The sequence below is a fragment of the Cygnus atratus genome, chromosome 3 (genome assembly GCF_013377495.2).
Source record: "Cygnus atratus isolate AKBS03 ecotype Queensland, Australia chromosome 3, CAtr_DNAZoo_HiC_assembly, whole genome shotgun sequence".
Taxonomy (NCBI): domain Eukaryota; kingdom Metazoa; phylum Chordata; class Aves; order Anseriformes; family Anatidae; genus Cygnus; species Cygnus atratus.
In genome coordinates, this window is record NC_066364.1 from 28,546,677 (window position 1) to 28,570,837 (window position 24,161).

Genomic DNA, 24,161 nt, shown 5'->3' on the forward strand with positions numbered 1-24,161 from the left:
CCAGTATTTTCAAAAGGAACAAAATAATTTTTAATGTGACTAAACTACAACCAGTTCATATGGGTAATACAGAATATATCTGTCTATATCAGGGGTACAGAATGTGTATGTGTACAGACATGTCTCAGTGTATTTTTGAGAATATTTTATACTTTATTTACAATAGGGTATATGTTTACACAATATATATATAACTTGCATATGTAGCTTTATACTGTGACAGTGTACTCCCCCTCACCCCCTGGTTAAGCAGAGCATGGGGCCTAAGCAGCTAACCATTGCGGGCAGCCGTGATGGGTACGCCCGGCCGTGCCAGCTGTATCCTGGATCCAGAGGAGACAGAGGACACACAGCCAAGGGCTGTTTGAGCAGGGCACCCCCACACCCCACTCCCAACCCCAGTGCTGGCCAGATTTGGAAGAAAGTGCAACTCAAGCCAAATCTGGGAGAAACTAACATCGGTATGCAAATATGCCCATAGGTCGTTCACCTTACCCCATAAATAGAGAGCAGCCTGAGAGCCCTTTGGGCTCTCCTGACACGGCTGCGGGTGGCACACCAGGACCTCCCCGTGGGCAGGGATGGCCCAGGCAACTTGTGCAGTGCGAGGAGCCTTGTCACCACAGGTAGTCAGTAAGGGGATTGTGGGAGTGACAGCATGCCAGCGTGCTGTAATGGTGCTTTGTGACCACGCCTTATAATCTAAGATAAGCAGCATTAAGGATTCACATAATGCATATGACCCTTTAGTCATAAACTGCTGACCAACCCTGGGACTAGGAGCAGATTCAGCCGCACCAAGGCTCCTTACCTCTTCCACTCAAAGAGTTTAGAAAGCAAAGGGTCCACTCTGACCCTTGTGACTCAACGAGAGGTTTTCTTTGACGTAATGTCACATAACACGGTTCCTTATGTAGTCTCTGTGTAGTATAGAGAGTAATGGCTTTCATTTAGTGTCTTTGACTAGGAAATAGTGTGTTTTATATAGTGTGTAACAAAGTGTATCTTCCAATTAAAATCAGGTGTACCTTGCCACCATCGAATTTTCAAGTCACATAAGCTTTGTTATATACAAATATATGTACAAATTTTGTTCTGTGGTGACCATTTCAGCCTCACTTGGACATCAGTTGACAATTCTCCTTTCGGTCTGTGTCACATACGAATACTGATGAATAACCCTACTCTGAAAGATGCCATTTATACCAACTAGTAGTAAGTATTTAAGAACTGTTTGCTGAAATGAATCCCAAAGTCTAAAAGATGGACTGTCGAATGAGTACACTGTAGACAAGGACAATTAAGGATTCTCGTCTCTGTTAGAACAGCATAACAGTACACATTTGTTGGAATACTCAGCCAGGGCTAAGAGATCACAACTGAGTTTTCAGTTCTGTCACTGACAGACTACTCAGTATTTTTAGTATTTTATTATTATTATTTCATTGTGTTTCATTTTTTGTCAGCTTTGAAGTAGTAATAATAGTACTGGTCAACTTTTTGAAGTGTTTTGCCATCTACTGATATTGTATTGCATTATACAAAGGCCTAAAATATTTTTGTGAATGTGTATCTGCGGATATATATTTTAAGCCTTTGTATAACACAATACATGGAGATATCTGGGTGTACAGATACATACTTTTCCATGTGTATTATCTTTGGACTTAAGATTTCTGGAAAAGGTCTAGCACATTCTGCATGTCAAGGAGATATAGCATGTTTATGTGAAAATGAGGTCTCAAGGATTCATACATGTAACTGCCATTTGTGATAGAAAGCATTTGATGTCAATGTTTACAGGTAGAAATGTTGAGAGGGCTATTCTAGCAAGCACGTAGATGTTATTCCGTCCATGTAAGAAAAGAATAATTTCACAAGAGTGCTATGGTCATAACCATACTTGGCTGCTAAATAAATATATAGATCAATCACTTTTGAACACAGGAGAATCATGGAAAACTACATTGCTTTAGAGCTCAAGGTGTAGGCCCTGTAATAGCTTTGGACGATCTTGATGTTAAATAAGTTGAATTCTTCTGCAGTACTGAATTGTTCTTATGCAAGAAACAGACTTAGAATCTAAAATGATTCCTATAAATTTTATATTGTGAAGAGCAAATAACCAGAAGCCTCCATTAGTCCTACAAAAAGACACTGTATAAATGGGTAACATATTTCTTGTGACTCCTGTAATTTATTGCATAATTTGAGGGTTAAACAGTGGGATATGTAGTCTAGCTTCCAAAACACTGCTTCATTTTTTTTTTCCCCCTAAACTTACGGTATGAGAACTGTTGCTCAAGGGAAGATATATGCTGGATTAGATGGACTGGGTCAGCTGCTCTGGAAATGTGGTCAGTTCCCTGGTGTCTGCATTAACAGCAGCATTGTATAGTGAACTACAGTAACTGCATAGGATTCCACAACTGCAAAGATTCCAAGACTGACATCTTTTCTTCATGGGGTCTGAGTGTTCAAGCCACACCTATGGAAACAACCCGTGAAGAAAACTTCTTTGAATATTTTTGTGTTGAAGAGCTTTCAAAACTCAGATGGAAGCTTTCCTGCTAGTACAGTTGTGATCAAGACAGTATTCACATCAGTATGAATGTGGTCATATTTTGCACAGGGATATTAAGCATGCATACAGAACTTTGAAGAGTGTTAACAGAAACTTCTCTGTGATAAAGAACTTTGATCATTTCCTTGAAGCCCGTAAGAGTTTGTTGTTGTTGTTGTTTTCCCTATGAACACAGATTATTCTCAGAACAAATTTTTTTTTTCAAAGCATTATTTTCCACAAGCAATGGTCTGGTAGTTTAAATGCATACCTGGAGATCAGAGCAAAGGATATGTTTTCTGCCAAACAGATCACAAATCTCACAGCCCTTTTCTAGAGGCCCCTGCTACTTTAAGCTCTCTTAGAACTTGCTGTGATGTATGAAATCACTGTCAGATGAGAATGACAATACTAAAACATAAAAAGTACTTAGTACCCATCTTCACCAGAATGCAAGTTATGGTGAATCATCAGTCTTTTATTCCCCAAGTTTTAGTAATATGGGCTTATTAATAAATACCTGAAGTCTAGTAAGCACAGAAGTGTACAGCAGGTTTAACAGCTTAAAACATTTCTTCTACCAGGGATACCCCAGTAAGGTATTAACAAGGATCTTCTTCATCCATGAGTATTTTACATTGGCTTCATAATAGTTTTTTTTTTTTTTCCTTATCTGCTACTTCCACTGGAGGAAAAAAAAAAAAAAAAAAAGGCGGGGGGGGGGGGTGGGGGCAGATCCAGCCATGCAAAATAAGATGAAAGATACTGCCTTTTAAGGACCACTTCTACATACCTCAGAACTTATCTGTGTTTGTGTCTTTCGAACACGTGGATACTGGAATTATGGCAAGTGATACCAGCCTCCTGTAATTCCCAAGCAGTATTCCACTTGGGAAGTGACCTCTAAAGCCCCTTTCTGCTTTCTCATGCAGTCATTGTAAGAGGAAGGTCTAGAAGAAAAATATCTCTTGCTGTTACAGGCAAGGTGAAAGGAAAGCATGTTTCTGTAATTTTTGGTGTATTTGGGCCTCCTGATGTTTTTCAAAGAGGAAGTGGATGGTCAACTCAAGGTATGCAATTTTATGATCCTGGCAACTTTTATGTGCCTTGACGTCATACAAGCAAATAAGTAGTATTAATATGGGCCCTGAAGAGTTCACTTGGTGCCAAAGAAGTCAGAGAAATTGAAAGAAACAACTGGGAAGTGTATGGCTTAATCCATACAAATTACTTCACTCTGAGGGTATCATACAAGAAAGGGGAAAAAAAAAGAATTTGATGTTTACTTATGTATGCACACTGAGAATTAAATCTGCCCAGGGAAGCACTCACAGGGAAAAGAACTGTTCTTTTGGCACCTCTTTATACATTCATAATCAAGAATTCTTTTTAATTTTTTGACGGGATTGAAATCAATGATACAAACCATTTTTTCTCCCTAAATAAACCAGAAAGCAAATACTGAAATTAAAGAAATGAGAAGTCAAAAACTTCCCATTGGCATGTATTTGTTTTGTAGCATGTAGTTTTATAGAAGTACAATATAAAACATAGTCAAAACCAATCAATATTCCCTAATATTTAATTCTAGGATTCACAAGACTTTGTTTGTTCTTTTAATTCCTGTTCTTTCTGAATGAGTTGTAATGTTCTTACAAAAGTACTATCCATCTTCAAAAAACATAGCCATCATCTGTCTCCCCTTTTGGAATCAGATGTCGCAATTTAATTACATCATATTAAAAAAAAATAGATTCTTTGAAAAAAAAAAGTTTTTTCCTCTATGTTAATAATAATACTCATATACTGTAACCAGAGAGATACCTACTGAATTTATATGCAAGTCTAATGAAAATTACACCCCAAATTCTGAAAAGTTTACTGTAGTGAAGCGAAACTGTTTAGTTGCTGATTGCCTGCCAGCATTACAGCAGCCTCCAGCCTGATTCTATATTGATCTAGCAGTGTATATGGCAGAGAATGAAGAACAACCATCTGTGCCAGGTACAGTAGCAGGTGTGATATCCATTGAACAAGCTGCTGTCTGATTAAAATAAATCCCTTTCAAGCATCCGGCAACCCTGACGGACGCTTTTATCTTTGTTAAAAACATCCCACCACCTCAAAAAGTTGTCTGAACAGAAATGAGAAACTGAGGAGATAACATCAGCTGATAAAGACCAGAAGTGGAACCCACTGCGGTGAAGTCTGGGTAAAGGAGTTTTAATGTTCACGAGAAGTTCCTTAGCATGTAAAGCAGCAGTGTCTGCTCAGCCCATGTGTTCCAGCAGTGTTGCTAACATCTTGTAAGGGAGAACTGAAAGCAGGATAACTAGCGTGAGAAGATAAATGCTTTGTCACCAACATTTTACAAAGTTATGTTTGCAGATTGGGTTTGTGCAGGTAAAACTGAGCAAGATAACTCATTCGTACAAGATTTCAGTAATGAGAACTTTTCAGAGTATTCAGCAAGTAAGTCTATAAATAAAGCTTCTACAATCAGAAGATACAAATCAAGAGCACTTGCTAGTTTGTTTTTGAAAATATTTTTAGAATCTCCTGATTTTATCATTAGATTTGTTTTGAACTCAGAACTACTATTTATTATGCGGGTTAAAATTAGTTCTTGAAATACACTACTCGGCTGTGCCTCTAAGAAAGACTTAACAAGGAACAGATCTCCATAACTGGATCATAGAGTTTTGACCTCAGTAATTGTTAGATTTCCTCTGTAGTCAGCTGCTTGATAGTAGTTAATCTTTTTGTCAAGTTGATGTTTATCTTTTTAAAGGACGTAAGTGCTGAAAATGTTGATTCTAAAGAGATGGTCTGGGAAAGAAAAATAGACTATGAATTGGAATATGGAAAACGAGTATGTGATTCTTGTGAATACAAAGACAGCATAGACAGTTCTATTGGTGTGTGTATTTTCTGTAGTGGGATGCAAGGATGACAGTTCTGTGAACTCCACTGATTATGCTATTTTGCTAGATGAAGAAAATGAATACCCAGAAGTAGTAACAGTAGCTTCCACAAGTGCATAGCAGCTGTTTAATATTGCTGAGTTCATCCAAAATGTCTCATAAAATGGAGACTGTTTGCTGTGCAGAACTTGGTCTGGGAATACATCAGAGGGTTTTATTCTAGTCATGGAACATGTTGCACATATCTGGCTTAATTCACTTAAAGAATCAGCAGACTGTGGTTTAATGTTTGCAAGTCTCTGGTTGATGGATGAAAAAGTAATAGCAGATATTCACTAGGAAGAGATGTTTGCATTTGAGTTTCATGAATAACCAATGAAATAAGAAGAGGTATGTGTTTATAAATAAATATCTTAGTAGGGGAATCGAAAATTTTTGAAGGACTTGGTAATCTCCACTGCTCTTCTGAACCTGCAAAGACTTCTGACAGTTCTTCAGGACCCTTTTGAGGCAACCTAGAGAGAACTGAAGCTGCATTTACAGAAGCAGTTGTAAACTGTAAACCATGGGAGAGCAATGACTCTCTAATTCTATTTCAGCCCCTGGTATGCTCCTAATTACTGAACTCACGTCTACGGCAGATAAAACAACAGTCTGGTGCTGCTCTAATGATGAGGCTTGTGCAGGGAAAACAGAAAGTGCTATTAACTACAGATAAATGAGATTGTATCATAATTATGCTGGGAAGGAAGTACTGATCTTTAATCTGTGGAAGTATCAGTAGCCATGTACTACTGCAATACCAGTCTTCATTTTTACTGAGACCTAAACAACAGAACTAAGAACGTGTGAAGGAACATCTTCTGAGGTTGCTATCCTAAACACTTGAAGACTCTCCAGTGGCAGTGAGTCCTCCTAGCCGATAGCTCAGTTTTCACATAATCACAGAATCACAGAACCGAAGGGGTTGGAAGGGACCTCGAAAGATCATCGGGTCCAACCCCCCTGCCAAAACAGGCTCCTTAGAGCAAGCTGCCCAGGTAGGCGTCCAGATGTGCCTTGAATATCTCCAGAGAGGGAGACTCCACAACCTCCCTAGGCAGCCTGTTCCAGTGCTCTGTCACCCTCGCCATGAAGAAGTTCTTTCGCATGCTGGTGCAGAACTTCCTGTGCTCTATCTTGTGGCCATTGCCCTTTGTCCTATCCCCACAAACCACTGAGAAGAGGTTGGCCAAATCCCTCTGTCTCCCACACCTCAGGTATTTATACACATTGATAAGATCCCCTCTCAGTCTTCTCTTCTCCAGGCTGAACAGACCCAGGTCTCTCAGACTTTCCTCATAGGGAAGATGTTCCAGGCCCCGTATCATCTTTGTGGCCCTCCCCTGGACTCTTTCCAGGAGTTCCCTGTCTTTTTTGTACCAGGGAGCCCAGAACTGGACACTACTCCAGGTGAGGCCTGACCAGGGCAGAGTAGAGGGGGAGGATCACCTCCCTTGACCTGCTGGCCACGCTCCTTTTAATGCATGCCAGGATCCCATTGGCCCTCTTGGGGGGGGGGCCCTCTTTTGCCAAATTAGTGGTCAGAAGTATCCCTCTGCTGAAAATATATGCCTTTTTAAGACCTTTAATGATAAAAATGTTAAGGAAAGAAAAAAAAAGGAGCAACTCTGGCTCTGGACTGAGTCTGCAGCAAATTACATGACCACCAAAACATTATTCAGTCTTACCAAGATATTATATAGCAAATACAACTCTTTAAATCATATTTTTAATAAAAGCACAGAAAAAAAAACCCACATTTTTAATAAAAGCATAGAAGATCATATTTTTAATAAAGGCATATAAAATCATATTTTTAATACAAGCATAGAAGTGGTTTTAGTGACCTCAAGAGCTGAGTAAATGCAAATCTTCCCATTATTCATATTCTGTATGAGGGCCAGCACCAGAACAAATGGCAGTGCTCAGAACAGAGGTATTAAATTTTCTAAATCCAACTGCTGCTGTGAATCAATATAAAACGAATGAATTACATATCTTATCCATTGAGAACATCAGCAAACTAGCTGACATGGTATTTTGGAAGAGGTACAGATGTAACTGCATTAATAACTGCATTTCTTTCAGTCTCATTACCTACATCAAGAAGGAATATTACCTATTAAGAAGACAACCAACCAAGAAAAAAACACACCAAAAACAAACAAAAAAACCCACACTGTAGGTATATTCCTAAAATACTAGTCTGTACACAAATCAAATGTTTATTAAAACTCGCCCAAATAAAAACAGGTCTTGGCTGATTTATTAAACAAGTAAATACTCTGAAAGACTAGTTAGGCAAAAATTCTGAATCTAACTGTAAAGACAGTCTTACACACATGCTATATGTATAATACTAGCTTTAGTTAAATGAACAGGTGACAATGAAGATACAAACTTCAAAATAACCTGTTGCACTTCTATTACTGTAGCCCTGAGATATTTAAAAAGAAAGAATACAAAGAATTTTTGGGGTTCCCCCCAAAAATCACTAAAACCAGTCAGAATGGCAGATGTGTTGAGAGACTAGTTTCAGACATTTCTAGTGAAAAACATCTGGATGCACAGAAGAGGAAGCACTCAGAAAAGATGTGAACTTGGAATGGAAAACCAAAGTCCCCAAGGAGTAAGGCAAATTGCTTTGAATGGAAAAAGGACAGATTGTCATTAGGGACAGACAGAGCTGAACACGGTATGACACACATGAGATTTTACACTCTTGCAAAGCAAACTGAAAACCAAGCTAAGTGCAGTTTTCCTTGCTGGATGTGAAAGATGCTGGGGAAAAATATTCTTGACAGAAAAGATTAATTTTCCAATTATGTTTAAACATGTAATTATGAAAGGATGGTGGATTAAATTACAAGAACAGAAGGTAATATAGAAGTGGAAAACAACACGAAGATGAAAATGAATACACTTCAAATATTCCAACCATTGAGAAAGCACTAGTAAGGAAAGAAGTTTGATAAATATATGACTCAGAAGTTTATTCTTCTTACCTTGGGACATCTCTTCTGCATGAAAATCAGGGGTAACATGTTTAGACGAAAGTTCCACAGACACAGCTAGGGCTGTTGGACGGTCATTATCTAAAATCTCAGTAGGAAACACTTCAGCCATTTCAGTTTTCTTGCTTTGGGGGATAGTAGGTAAACAGGTGATATTGTTTATTCCATCAACGCAAAGAAACCCAGTGGAGCAGGATTGTATAAGGCAATCATTGTAATTAAGCTCACAGCTTCGTCCCTGAAAGCAAATTTTTAAAAAGCCATTTTTGAAGGCAATTTGCATTTCATAGTCATGTTAGTTCAAATTATTGTTTTCTATTTATTCTAAAATGTTGTTTTCTTATATTAAACTATCCACATTTTCAAAAGAAAATCTAATAATCTGGAAAATATTGATCAAGTAATATAAAAGTATAGTTGTATTTTTTTTAATTTCAACTAAATGATATTTTGATTCCCACTTAGTATTACAATTTATCAATAATTTCCCCACTAATTTGTAGTTGCAAAGTATCAAAGACAGTATTGTCATTAAGTAAAATAATCATTTTCATATTATGGCAAAACCTCTAGATAATAAGTTTGTATGTAGTTATACAGAAAACCATACAGAGGACTTAGCTGTCTGAAAACCTACAGATTGCTCTGATTGTCAAGTTAAATTTCTACTTTCTTTTCGTACACCATAGTTAATTATTTGTTGCCTATTGTTAACAAATCTTCACATAGCACCATCTCAACACATTAGGTTTGCATGTTACTTTTAGAAATGTGCAGCGGCAGCCTCAAATTGGAGCTGGCATTCACTCTTTATTTTTATCAAGACTAACAATTCATGAGAAGTCTGAAATATCCTTCCTACTAATAAATTAAGAATGTTCATAATCAGTGGTCTGTAATAAAGGGAAGAAATAAGGCATTTCTTTTACAGCAATAATTATGTGAATTAAATGCATTCTTGAAGTGTGAAATAAATATAAGCTGAAGCCAGGCCTGAGTTCATTTTATTTTCACTTCTGTTGTAATGAACTAATGGGCTGTGTGAAGAGAGGGAGCTAACTTAGCTAACTTAGAGGGATCTTACGCATTTGGATAGCCATTTAAAATATGCAGGGTCATCTCTGAAAGACAGAAAACTCTTTCCATGTATAATCTGACACGTAATCCTACATGGTTTTCTAATAATCTATGGGGTTTTTGAATGGGCTTGGCCATGATTTTACCATCATGATTTCCAGGCTACATAATGAAACCACAGTTTTAGCTCTTTTTCTGCCTCGTATCTGCTGCTTTAAACAACTGTTGACAGAGAGAGACTTGGGGCCAGCCATATTTTCAAGCCTTGGAAGGGCTTGAAAATGAACAAATAGCATTCATTAACAATCTTGAATCTAAGTTGTTGAAACATGAATGTCTTCTTTGAAACTTTGAATGTCTTCTAGGTCATCTGATAATAATCAGAAATATGTATCAGAGACAAGTTGGAGTTGTTTGTGAAAGTATTAGGTGGTACATGTCGAAACCACACCAGATCAGATCTAACAAGTTCATTCACATCTACACAGGTACATCAAGCAATATAAATCATTCAGTGAGCTTTGGTGTCTGGAAATGCTCTCTGTTTCTTAATTTAGCAGCCTAGACATAAAGTTTGGGACTTGTTTTAAAACGGACATTCAAATGTGGGTGTCATATAGTGACTGCAATCATGCTAGGAGTCTAAACTCCCTTTAAAGTCAACGCAGATTCTGAGGAAGTTAACTGCTTAAATGTGGGTGCCTAGTATCATTTTTGTAATTGATGAGTACCTCGTCAGAGTCCCAGCTGACAATCCAAGAGTTACAGGTTTCTCACAGGCCATATGTTAATCTGACTGCCTTATGAAGATATATTGGATATTCTAGACTGTCTGAAGTAGTATTAGATGCTTATGGCTAGGCAACTAGATCACTCTTTAAGTCAAGAAAGTTCCAGAATCTAATCAATATCTTAATGTAGACACAGAACTGGATTTGGAAGCCATGTGTTGGGATGCTCTCATGAGAAAGCTAGATGGTGTTGGCAGATCTAACACAAAAAATATAGAAAACCTGTACTTAAAATACAGAAAACCTGTCTTCTGTGTGGTAGTGGTAAGCCAGGGAAAACCCAAAACGGCATGGGGATTCATATTTAGGCTTCAAGTGTCTGGACAGCCAAACAACCCTTTGTGCTCCATTGATCCTTTTGGACTAGGACTTCATTTAGTATAATGTGAGTACAGGTACCGAGTGCAGATACTTGAATTTAGGCATCTGCATTTCAAATTGTATTCGACCTATCTGCTAAATCCAGAAAAGTCTGAAACATTATTTAGACCACGAATAATAAACAAAGATCGTTTACTCTTTCAACACACACATTCTTTATATTTTATATTTCTATTTATATTTATATTCTTTATATTTTATATTTCTATGGCTTCGTTTGCACCCAAAATACGGAATCCCTCCTAGAATAGAGAGGGAAGTGGTGAAACATTAATATAATACTTGTATCACCAAGGAAAATATTGTGAAAACCATTTAACTGGTATCACAAATGTTTTAATGATGTTGAATAATTACTACATTAGCCTCAGAAATTACATTCTCAGTGCAAGCCACATTGATGCATTCAGGAAACATGTTCTTTGAATACTACATGCTACTGAAGCCTGATATCCTATGAAGTGTGTATCTCGTGTTCAAAATCTAAGAGAGATGAGTTCCAACTGAAGCTTCTCCTGGAACTGGGGCATATGTAAGAAAAAAACAAGTAGTGTTCAATAAGCACGTGCTCATTGCACACTTTCCTTAAAACAAGATAGTTAAACAGTTTCTCTTGTCTATCTGGTTTGTTTTTTTCACAGAACTTGAGACAACTTACATATTTCTGAGATCTCTATCAACTCTACTACATTGTACGTGATATTAGAAAACAATAGGACACACAAGAGAAAAAGGCAGAAATGGGAACATAGAAATTCAACTGTTTTTATAAGTAGTTGAAATCATTCAGTGTTTGAAATGGAAAAGGTTAAATGGAGGTCTTGGTATGATTTAGGTACACCCAAGATTGTTTCAATCAAGCACTTAATTTATTTTGGCAAGCAGATGAGCTAACTGGTAAATTCATAGCATCCTATATACTTGCTTGCTGTATTAGTATTCTCAAACATGAAGGAACAGCAGGCCAGTTTATATCCTATATATAGATTTATAGGTTTCCATACAAGGATAAAAAAATGTTTCTTCCTTGCTTACTTCCAATTCCATACAAAGCACAAATGATCAGTTTATTATGTAAATAAGATTTCTGCCTAATATTTTTTCTTAATCCCATAAAACTTATGTTTCATTCTGACTTTCGTTGTGACAAATTAGTGTATTTTTATTACTTATTAATGTATTTTATTATGATTTTATGACTCACGAAAACAAAGCAGATGTGGATAACCTCCATTATGCATGAAGGGTACATTGAATAGTCATAGATAAATTTGATAGCCTTGAAAGTGACTGTAAATGCTTTAGTTAAGTGCTTTAACAGTTTCACTGAAGGCAGATACTGCAGATTTGTATTTAAAAGTAGGTATGCTTCTATAGATGTTTTCAATTTAAAAAGTAAACATTTATGCCATACACCACTAGCTATGCTTTTATTCTCAAAATTTCTGCGAAACTTCATGATCCCTACTTTATGACCCATGCTTCAGATAGCATTGCGTACATACACTACAGAAGATTTGTGTATGCTACACTTTAGCTGGAGTTCCACTGGGAATTCCTCTGGGAATTCCACTGTTTCCACCACACATTAACTCACTGTTAGGAAACAGAATCCACCAGGGGTTTACAAAATACCCATCATCTTGAGACGTTTAGACCCTAGGTGTCCTTGTTTTTCACACTGATGACAGACACGTTATACGTTTTTCTGTTTCTCCGGTTTTATTTCTCTACTGTGGAATCCCAAAGCACAGCAGAATCTGGACTGAAGATGGAACAGTGCATAACAGAATAAAAGCAAAGACATCTTAAATTCCAGCTACCTCAGAGGTTTGCAGCTTTCTCATTCATTAAGAGCCTGTTCTGTGACATACTGTAAGTTAATGCCCAAGGTACATACTAATGGAAAGACTCCCTCAATGGGTCAAAACAAATATCTATCCAGCTCCATCATCAATGAGCTAATCTTGAATGCTTGGGGAAAAACACAGGAATAAAGCAAGCAGAGTTTGTCTTTGACAATGTCCTAAATATTCGAATTTCTGGCAATGAGTAATTCAGAGATTCCCTCTCTGTAATATTCAGATCAGGATCAGGGTAATATTCAGATTAAATAATGATGGAGCTATCTTCCTTCTAGCCCATTTTTGGACTTACTTGTAATTTTGGTCAATGCAGTATCATGAAACACTGACACCAGTGAATTTTGCACTGAGTGAAAAAATAATTTCTTCCTACAAATTTTATACTTGTTTTCTGATAGTTTTATTTGGCATTCAGAAGATTTTCTTTTGGTGAGAAATATGCAATAAGTACCATAATTTTCTCCACCACGGTTGTTCGTGTAGGAGTTTAAATACTGAATGAACAAAAGGAGGTTTTTTTAACATGAAAATATGATTATTTTCCAAATAAATAGACTGTGTTCCTCAATTGATATATCCTTCATCATCACCTGACCTTGTTTTCAATGCCAGCCTGCTTTTGGAGGTAAAAATGATAGCAGTTGCTGTGGAGTGTGGCGAAGTATCAACTGTGTCCATTGTACTCTGCAAAATCCACCCTATAAGATATGTATGTTCCTTCTTATGGGTTACTCTCTTCCTTCTTTGGATAGTCTCTTTGTAAACTTAGATTATATGCATTAAATTCAGACATTCAGACTGGTCTTTATCCTCTATATATTAGTTTTTAGAGGAGTTTGAGAAAAGTTTACCTTATTTAGAAAAAAATCTCTGCCTCCATACAATCCTTTGCATGTGGATTTCTATGGGGATAACTTTTATAAATAAAGGAGCTAGTGATCCCAGAATGGTGATTCTGCATTTAAAGCAAATAGAGGAGGAACAATGGGAGAAGCTGGTGGAACAACTGGTTCTCCCTAAATCTAGGCTGCAGGGATATTCTTCTCATTTAAATTACCACCAGGTGTAAGTCCTAACCAAAAAAAAAAAAAAAAAATGGAAAAAAAGAAACGGATGCATTTCCACTGCTTTGTTCAGACATGATGGGTCTTAGGGATCTAGGAAAGACTTATTGTTATAAGGTTCCATTGAATCCTTTCTCCAGATTTTGTACTGTGGCAAATATGGATATAGACTCAGGGAACTCCTACCCTCTTATTCTGGAAGTGGATGTAAAATTCCAGAAAATATGGAAGTTTCAGTTACCTATGAAGGCTTCCACACAAGTTTGTACCACATAAGGCAAAGAAGGCAACCCTTTCCTCATTTACTACTACAGATAAGCACTTGGTCTGAAGTTTGATTAGAATGGCAAGTTCCAGTCTGAATGTTTATGTTTGCATGTGTGAAGGACTTAGTAATGTCCAATAAAAGCATTAACACAACAGTGTTCTGATATTTTAGACTTGAACATGTTATTGTCAAGGCCCTAATCAACCTGTGACTATCATTTTTCTGCAGTCTGCTCCTGCACCCTTTTCCATCGCACCACGGGTTTAGCTCCATTGCTGAAGGTCAGCTCTGGTATGTTGCAGCTGTGAAACCTTGGATTGGCCTGCTGTGAAAAGAGCTAAACTGTGAGAAAGATTTTTGTGAGATGACTCATCTTTGACCTTCATACCTGAGCTCAGAAACTGCATTTAAGCTCAGGCCCTTGCCATCGGACTAAAGTCCTAAACTAAAGCTACAGCTTACAATAAAGCTAAAGCCTGCTGTAGCAAGCCTGGCACTTGGCTGATCCTGATCTTGCCTTGCAGACTTGACATCCTGGCTTAACCTCAGACTTCTCTTGTGATCACGGACTTGCCCGTTAGCACCTGGACTTTTTGGATGGACATGGTTACTGCCATCACTGGACTTGCTCTGCTTCCCTTGTTCAGGTACTGCTCGTCTCTAAGGTCACAGCCCTTGCCTACTTCACTGCTATCCTTGGCTCCTGGTCTGCCTTCCCTTGTGGAGCAGCCCACTCAACACTCATGCTCCACAACATGTGCTGGGATATCCAGCTACACCGTAGGTGCCCTTAAGGGAACAGGCATGCAACAGAGACAAGTATGATGCCTGATAAGAACTGAAGATAGACAGGAGTTCCTTCACTTTATAGAATATTTTTTTCTGTTGTATTTCATAGTTACTTTTTCCCTCATTGATGGTAAGTAAGAATCTTCTGCTGAGGAAAGAAGCCCTGAAACTTGCTAAAGTCTGAAAAGTTACACCTTTCTTTCTTGACTCGACTGCTGAGAATGTATGAAGATAAATCTGGATCCTATTAACAACGATCTGTTCCTTCTACTTCACAGTCTTCAATACATCAAACAAATGGAGCACATTAAAATGAGCATCATTGTTACCATTTATAAAGAAAAGGTAATCAAATAACAATCTCAAGTTTGGAGCTGTAGAGATAAGAATGACTAAAGCAAGAAAATAATAATAAAAAAGATTGTATACTCCTTACTCTCCTTGTTACTAACCCCAAACTATTAAATGATACTAGTAAGTTAAACCTGAAGTGCAACAAGGTAAAACACAAGCTCAAATTGTAGATACCAACTGCACATTTCCAACAGCAGAAAAAGCTGGCATAAAATGGTGGTGACAGCATGGAAATTTTAACCTTAGGTAAATAACATCACTGGCATTCAGCCATCATCAAAGGATTTTTTGTTATGTTAAACAGAGAATAAAACATAAGACAGAAGTCCACATGATCAAGCATTCAAAGGAATTGTTTGATTTAGTTTCAGGGGACTTGTTTTCCAAATATTTGTCTGTATGCAACAGTTTGAAACATGAGTTATCTTTGTATATATGTAAAAAACATTAGCGTACTCTGATGACTAACAAAGCCGCTTTATATACTCAGCTTTTTTACTTTTTGTGAATATTAGGTAACTAGTTCTCTGGAATAGTAGAACTCCCATTAATAAAACAAACAAAATAAACAAAGAACAATTACTAAAATATTGTATTTTTCTGAAAGGCTATGTTTTATCTGAGTGAGGATAAAGAGGAAAGGGATTACATACAGTATTTTCTGTGCACCAATTATAATTCAGGTTAAGAGAAGGAGAAGAAAGAATGTCAGCATCTCACCACAAATCCTGGCTTGCAAAAACAGGAATAACCAAAACCGGGGTCTCTCTGAACACAGATGCCGTGTATGCAGGGGTTGGATATGCACTCATCAACATCTAACTCACAATGCAGACCTTCCCATCCTGTCAAAAAAAAACAAATAAATAAAAGCACATTAAAAATAAATCCATTTATTGAACATCAATAAAAAAAACAAAACAAACAAACAAACAAAAAAGGTAACTACAATCAATCCTCACATCTATTTATGTCATATGGAATAGATACAAACTGTCTTTGTACTGTGGTTTCTCAAAGAAGAAAAGAAAGTTTAACAATAAAAAGTCAGAACCCGAACTATATGTATTATATAACTATACCCTACAAAAAATCTTTTGGGAACATTAATATTTGCTGACTTTTATATCTGTACAGATTTAAGTAAGCAAACAAGAGTAAAACCTGAATATATTCTTGCCTTACTGAATTAACTGACTTGACAGGTTGCCCTTCACCTACAGAATTATCTGTATTGTTATCTCTCGTGTCTAAGAATAGTCAAGGGTAAAATGTTCCCTGAAACCTCTAATCTCATTTCAGATCAGCACAGTGCAACCAAAGCCACATTATTTTCCAAAATTTAAACCGAAAGAGTATGGAATTGTTTATCTTAATTTTTGACCTCTTTATCCAGTTAAATTTGTGCGTTATTGTCACATCAGGGAATGAAGAGCGGAGGTTTAGACAGATAACAATAGTCATGTTTACCTAAAATAAAATAAAGGAAAAAAATAAAAAGAAACTCAAATTACCATACCAGATCACTGAGGAGGACAACTTCTCAGCAAATACAGGTTCATCTTTGAATACCGTTAAGAACACTGTCTTCTTATACTTCAACACTCAGGTTACTGGCACTTTTGGTAATATGCATTTCTTACAAAATCTACTTTATAATTAAATAAATCCATAAATTAGAGTCCAAAACCTGGGGTTTAAATCAGTAATTTGAACCTGTCTTGAACGTGCTCTTCACAGGCTAAGTCAAACCCATTTGCAGCCCATTTGCTTCAAAAATCCAAACCCAGAGTTGTGTAAAATATGGCTAACTGTTGAAGAACTCCACACCATCTGCCACGATATCAACTACATCCATTACAGCTTTGTTATTTCTCTAATTCATTTTTGCCCTTTCTAAAAAACAAACAAGCAAACCAGTGAACCAAACAAAAAGACTTCACAACCCAAAAACCCCAGCAGACTTCAGCTGAGCCAAATCCAGTCGCCTGTATCATGTGTTTGCCTCAGTGCATGCGTCAAATGGACCCACCAGTTATGTTCCAGCCCTGTTTTAGCTGCATTGTTTTAAGTACAGCTAAAGACTTCAGTTGTGAGGCCACCATTAGTTCCAGTGGCTGCTGTTGTTGCTTTAGAGCTGTCTGAGATACTGACAGAATATAGTTTACATCTCTCTGTGTCGCTTCTGCACCTGAACAGCCTGCAGCTGTGGCCACAGATTCTCAATATGCATTTGTTATTCTAGGGGTATGGGGCCTGCTACTGGGACAATAGCTGACAAAATTCATGGTCCACTAAAGAATGGATTTGTCAGAGCTAAATGAATTCCCCGTTCTGGTAACACATGCTCTCACCACATGCTTCATTTTGTTCTCTGAAGGTTTTTGGAAAGCTGCTGTCATCGCCTTGTTCCTAGTTCTGTCTTGCCATGATCCCTCTTCCATTTAATTAAATTACAACCATGGATCTGTTGGATATTGCAGACTTCCTGCCTTGCGGAAAGTTCCTTCTTATGTCTGCCTCTACAGATGTAAAAACACTCAATGACATCTCCTTATTTCTACAGATGAAGGTCAGTAGAGAAATTAAAGAACTATCATATGCAGGTAGCCTGCCACAAAAGCAGATTTATTCCAAGTATTTCTACTTCATGTATCTGGAAGGTATTTTTTCTTTATCTTCCAATCCCTTTCTTCAGTTGTGCAACTTTACAACAAGCTATTCCTCCCACAGGTTCCCCTTCTCCAAATTCATTCCTTTTCTGAGCTATAACTTTCTCACCTCCAGCCACTTCAGAAGCCATAGAACTCAAAAAAAAGATAGTATCACATTAATTAAACAGAAAAGGTATTCAACCATTATATATATACCTAACACGTGATTCTTTCACTGTTTATGTTCCTAGTGGAGAAACCACACAGAGATCTTTTGTCCATACTAAAGAATGCTATTGTTAAACAAAGGTAAAAGAACAACAGCTTACACTTGGCTTAAAATGTGTTTAAATCATGTTAGCAGCAGGACTGAGATCTAACGCCTAAGAAAAAGCTTCTTCTGCTTACACCAAACATTTCCATGTAAGTTGCACAGAGGCAGCAGTTACAGCCCTTGGCTGGTAAGCAATTTTAAAATGTCTGTATTCAAATATACTTACATTATCAGTAGCTTTAAAATAGGGAGAAACATTTTGAACTTGACCATATATTCTACATGAGGCACAGTAATGATCAAAAAATACATCTTACTAGTTTTTAAGTCATCTGTACTGGTGAAGTGGTATGTGGCCTTATTTAGTAATAGGCAGAGCTTCCTGAGGGGACGTACAGTTTTATTCAGGTGGAATTTCCATTGTACAACAGTGCTGAGAGGAAAAAAGATATATGCTACCAAAGATAGGTGATGACTCAAACTTTGAAGATCAAAAGGGACTGTTATGATTGTGAATTCTGGCCCTCTGTATGGCGAACTCAAGAAATTTTTCACTCAGTGGTTCATACACCAAGAGTATAGCATCTTTATGGATTACTGAGTGTCTCTTGGACAATAAGGGAAAAAAAAAAAGTTGCTATAAAAAGTTTCATCTGGGAGTAAGTTTATTCCTAAAATTAATGAGGTCCTAGTAAGCCAAAGATAGATTGCCCTACAAGTGCTTCCATTTTAGTCTTACGCATTAAAATATCCTTCCTTAGTACCGATTAAATAACTAAATAGACTGTACATATGGACTTGCTATATACACACGTGCTTGCATACTTTCTTGCATACCTAAAATCTGATGTGTTGTTGTTGTTTGTTTTTAATGAAAAAACAGCATGGAAATAATTATATGTATGTGGAATAATTGCTGGAGGTGACTTATTGGGGCTAAACGTATGTCCACCTCTTAAGAGGAGGTTCATCCAGGGTGAAATGTGGCAGATATTCAAGGAATCTGTTCCATGATAGTCCCCTTGGCAATATAGCTGCAACCTTAGGTATTGGTAACATGAGGGGAGCTTGGTGTGTTGACTCTAAGTGATATAGCACGGAGGGTGGAGCAAAGACACCGCGGCCTGGGTCTGTGCTATCACTGCAGGGATGGGGAACCTGATGTGACTGTGGAACTGGTAGACTGCATGGCCAGATCTGAGTCTAACTGATAACCAAATCATGTCCTCTGGGTGAACTTTGCTCATTATAATCCCATTATAATGCCAAAACACACCTCCATCCCAAAGGCTACCTGCCTCCAAAGTGCGACCACCCCTCACTGAGCACGTGCTCTGAATTTCTCAGAGCCTATACCTTTAAAACAAAAGCAAGAAAAATTTGTACCAATCACAACAGACATGTGTGACTAGAGTCACTCAAGCTCCTCCTAAATAAGAAAATAGTATAAAAATGGCTCAAGAGAGGAAAATGCAAGGCAAGACACCACTTCCACCCCATACGGACACCTATTGGGTGAGATTCAAACTCTCGGTTATATCCAGTGCTTCCCCGGGAAACCTAACAGCCTCTATAGAGTTGTTTAATAAGTTAGCACATGTGCAGTTGGTTGTGTTTGTCATATTCGTGGTATTTGCATGTGCTTTGCAGACAGGGTGTTTATCACCAGCAATCCAAAGGAACCTGTACTCCCATTGCTTCAATAAACTACACCAGTCATTTACTAGATCGAAAGTGCATTGTGTTATTTGTGCATCTGTGATCATGATTATTCAATATAATTAATGTGACCAGATTTATAGTACTGCGATATTGTGCTATTTGTGCTTCTGTGATCATAATAATATAATATATATATATATATAATATACTGAATGCGACCAGGCTTATAACACCAAATTGGGCACCACACAGAATCTAAGGACAGCTGCCCCCAGCCCCCTTGATACCTGAAGACAAGCTGGAACACACGAGGGCTTAGGGCCTGCCAAACTTCCTTACCCTTTAACTCAACAATGTAAAAATTAGATGAGCGGACTACTAGAATGAAGAAAATTATTTGGTGATCCAATAAACAGACTGCAGAAAAAAAATGTCTAATACACATAGATAGTTTAAATATCTAGTTGTTATACAGTGCCTACTGGTTGGTCTGTAAGCTACGTTTGTGAAGACCACACATAATAAACCCATCTCTACATAATTTTTCAGACTCTCTTAATGAACTGTTTTAAGACTTTCTGACATGCTTATTCTCTTTAGATTTCATACAAAAACGCTTGTCAAAGAATAGTTATTCTTTTTGTACCTTATGGACTATACACATATAAGAACCAGATATATTTTACCAGCTTTCTCAGTACTAACACTGATAATTCAAAACTATCATTCTTTAAGATTGCTCTGTCAAATGTCAGTTACCTTGTTGACATTTACAAGTGTATCCATTGACATGATCTTCACAGGTTGAACCATGTAGACAAGGTGATGAATTACACTCATTAACTTCTATTTCACAAAACTGTCCAGAAAATCCAGCAAGACACCTGAAGCAAATAACATTACAACGTGTTACATTATGCATAAACCATTACATAGAATATACTTTGTGTGGAAACAATTCATAACATCTGTGTACATTAACAAGACATAATCTCAAATATTCCTTTCTGTTTTTCCTTATTTTACTGCAACTCTTCCAAGTTTCAAAATGTAATCCTTGGTAATGTTTTAGGGTTTTACGATGGCAAAACCTGTCCAAATTTTTTGTATTTTAACCATAGTATTTGGATCACAACCAAACTTAACAGTCTCAATTTCAGTTTACTGGTTCTAGCATGGTGAGTAAATAAAAACCTTTCTTAATGTGCTTTTGGGAGACTGTCTACTAAAATAGTTTAATTGGCAAAGTAACTGCAGTCTGTGTTTGGAAAACTGCTTGTTAAGAGATGTTGAGATGTGTTGTACACAGATATTTCACATGAGGTAAGGTATTCAGAAACTACTGTTACCAGCTGGGTAGTGCACATCTTGCATGTCTTCTTGTTTCTAATGAAGAACGTAAAAGTTTATGCCCCACTTAGAGAAAGATGAGTACATTAACAGATTGCCTTTCAATAAATTAGAATAGTCATGTCACTTACTCCTCAGGATACCACATGGGGTGAATACAAAACACATCGATAGAACTAAGTACCTGCAGCATTTAGCTTGCTTTCCAGATTTTAAAGTAGAAGAGAAGGGGCTGGATCACCAAATAGGTATATGTAACACTTCCTGACGAATCATTACATTATGTATTGGTAATTATGTTTTGATTTCTGCCTTGACTGTTAGAACATACTTGTTTCACTTTATACGGAATGCACTCTGGGTAATGGGAATTTGGAATCTACCACGACAATGAAGCAGAACAGATTTTCCAAAGTCCACAACAGCTACAGAAGACAGTGCTGGCATACTGTTTGGAAAATGTTCAAACTGAAGCACACATTACTATTTTGCAAGTATCTAATTATAAAGTGTGAGAGAAAAGCCATGGATGAGGCTGAGTGAGTGAGCCATGAGGTGACCTGTATTGCTTTTTGGCCACAAAACATTAAGCAAAATATAGTACAATATATATTCTAATTGCCAAACATCAAAATCTGATTTAGAACTGGATTCAACCCACCCAACTTCCATATCTTGCTCTAATAACCCTAGGATTCTTCTGTACTCAGGGGATTATGGGGTGCAGAGGATGATTCTGCTCACCGAAAGTTTAAAACATTTTCCGCAGATATCTTTGTCTTTCCACTAGCTATATGTCATATTAAAAAAAAAAAAAAAAAAGAACAACTTCTCTTACTTCTCCTAAGTGTTGGAAGGATGACCAGATAGATGAAAGCTTATAATATAATGCAACTAACATTCTGTTGGCAACTACTGGAAAAACATGACAGCTAAACAAAGGGACTTTTAAACACAGCTAACTTTAACCTTGTACTATGGTACGTTTGTAGACACTGCTTTAAAAAAACAAAAACAAACAAAAAAAAAACAACAAAAACTGAGTAAAACAAACTGGAATATATATTATGTAAAAATTATTGACAGAATAACTATACCTACATATATATAAGGTGAGTGGGCTTGCTTTTTCTTCTGAGTGTAAAACTCAAATATTGAAGAAAAGTTTAAAGGTCTTTTTTAAGAAATCTCTGGTTGGCATCTTCTAGTGGGCACATTTTTATAGGCTATGTGTATACTTGCTATGAGTTGTCATCAATCTGCAGAATACATTCCTTTTCCTAGGTCAATCATTTAACTCGGAGTGTTTAAGAACATTGAAAGTATTTCAGATACTGAGGTGGCTTTTTTTTGTTTGCTTGCTTATTTTGTTAATGCTAGAATACCACAACATTGTTTGCTTGTGTTCAGATAGCATAATTAGATACAAATGATGCTGATGACAGCAGAGGCAGGCACTCTATTAACTGAATGTTTCTGAGCAATTATGAAACCACTAGTGGTAAGCATGCTACTGGTAACTATTTGCAAGTCACAAAACATCACCTTAATGTCAGTAACTTTCCCAAATCACTTTTTAAAAATTGCAATAAATTTTATGTTTTACCGAGTGTTAATGAAGTTAATGCTTCTTAAGATATGACAAGCACTTTGATCATTTCTGAAATTTTTGTTTGCTCTCACTTCACCTCATTCTTGCTCCTTTTTAAATATATTTATATTTTGTTCTGGCTCTCCACATTCCTCCTTCCCTTATGTCATTTCTTTTTGACGATTAGGAGGGATGGAAACAAGAGAATGTAAATAAAACAGTCCCCTAAAGTGTAAATACATATGGAGAACAGTTCTTGTGCTGTAAATGGCATAAAGGCATTAAACCTCATGGAATACTTTGGAACACAGTTGTATGTGGAGCTTGGGATATCACCAGTCTGCAAATGAAAAAGAGGCATTTAGCTTACATATCAACGTATGACCACTTCAGACCTTGCATACTGAATACTATTTAACAAAAAAGAACACAGGGTGTACCTTTATAAATAAATGCATATTTATTTTCAGCAAATAACTCTTAGAGCTCTTCTGATAAAAAAGATAATACATTGCGATGGCTGAGCTTATAAACTTGTGAAGTTATTAACATAAGTTCAATTTTTCAGTATTGAATGGCAGCAGCAAAATATTGCTGATTTTATGTAAAAAATGATGTATTCAGAATTTAATTCCATCTGCTAAGACCTATCTCATATTTAAATCAATCCCAAGATATCTAGGAAACCCATGAAGCCATGTTCATCTAGAGGTCATAAAAGAAAGAGCTCTGGAGCAAAGACTCTGTCTGTGCTTGTGGAAGACTGATTTATTTTTTGCAAAACACAGCTACGACATTTAAACTCAGAGGGGCATTGCCCAGGGAGCCGGGTAACAGGGGCTGGAGAATGGACCTGTAATGGACACCGTATAAAGGCAATCTGCAAGCTTGCAGCTGGTCTGGCTACACAGTTCAAGCTAAAAGAAATAAGATTCACTCAGGAGGAGGGTTTAGCTGTCTCAGGTTCTGCCCATTAGTAGAGTGAAGAATTGACCTCTTAACCTAAGGGAGTTGTACAGACACAGAAAGAGGGCTGAGTTATTAGGGTGCTGGCTACAGGCGCTTGGATGAATCAAGCCCGAAGAAACATTCTCAGATGCTAGTACTGTGAAATTGCAATTTAGGCATTCACTACTGTCCTATTGACAGATTTACGGAACTACAGGAAATTTTAACATTTTTAATATTTTATCAATCAAAGGTCAGGTAAAATGGCATCTACCTGATTTAAGTAGCCCTGTCCCAAAGTGCTGTATATGTCCCCAAGGCCTGCCATACAGTGGGTCAGACTGGGCAAATTATTGCAACCCTTGTTACATATAACTTTTAACATTCTAATACAGCACCACTTGCACCTTATGACACCGATCCCAGCCTGTACTCCCGCTTTTCATACCAAATAATATAATTAACACAACAAATGCAGCGTATAAATTTACCAAAATAAATAAAAAAAACACCTGTATTATAGATACCTTTTCTTTTTTCTTTTTTTTTT

General features: G+C 37.1%; 1 protein-coding gene across 1 annotated transcript in view; it reads right to left on the minus strand.

Moving 5' to 3' along the window:
- Positions 1-24,161, minus strand: part of EYS (eyes shut homolog) — a 728,533-nt gene that overhangs the window by 361,049 nt on the left and 343,323 nt on the right. The window contains exons 19-21 of the mRNA XM_035543068.2: positions 20,482-20,606; positions 15,853-15,977; positions 8,535-8,781 (exon numbers count right to left, since the gene is read on the minus strand). Of these exons, the coding sequence (XP_035398961.2) occupies positions 8,535-8,781; positions 15,853-15,977; positions 20,482-20,606 (497 nt within the window). The remainder of the gene's footprint in view (positions 1-8,534; positions 8,782-15,852; positions 15,978-20,481; positions 20,607-24,161) is intronic.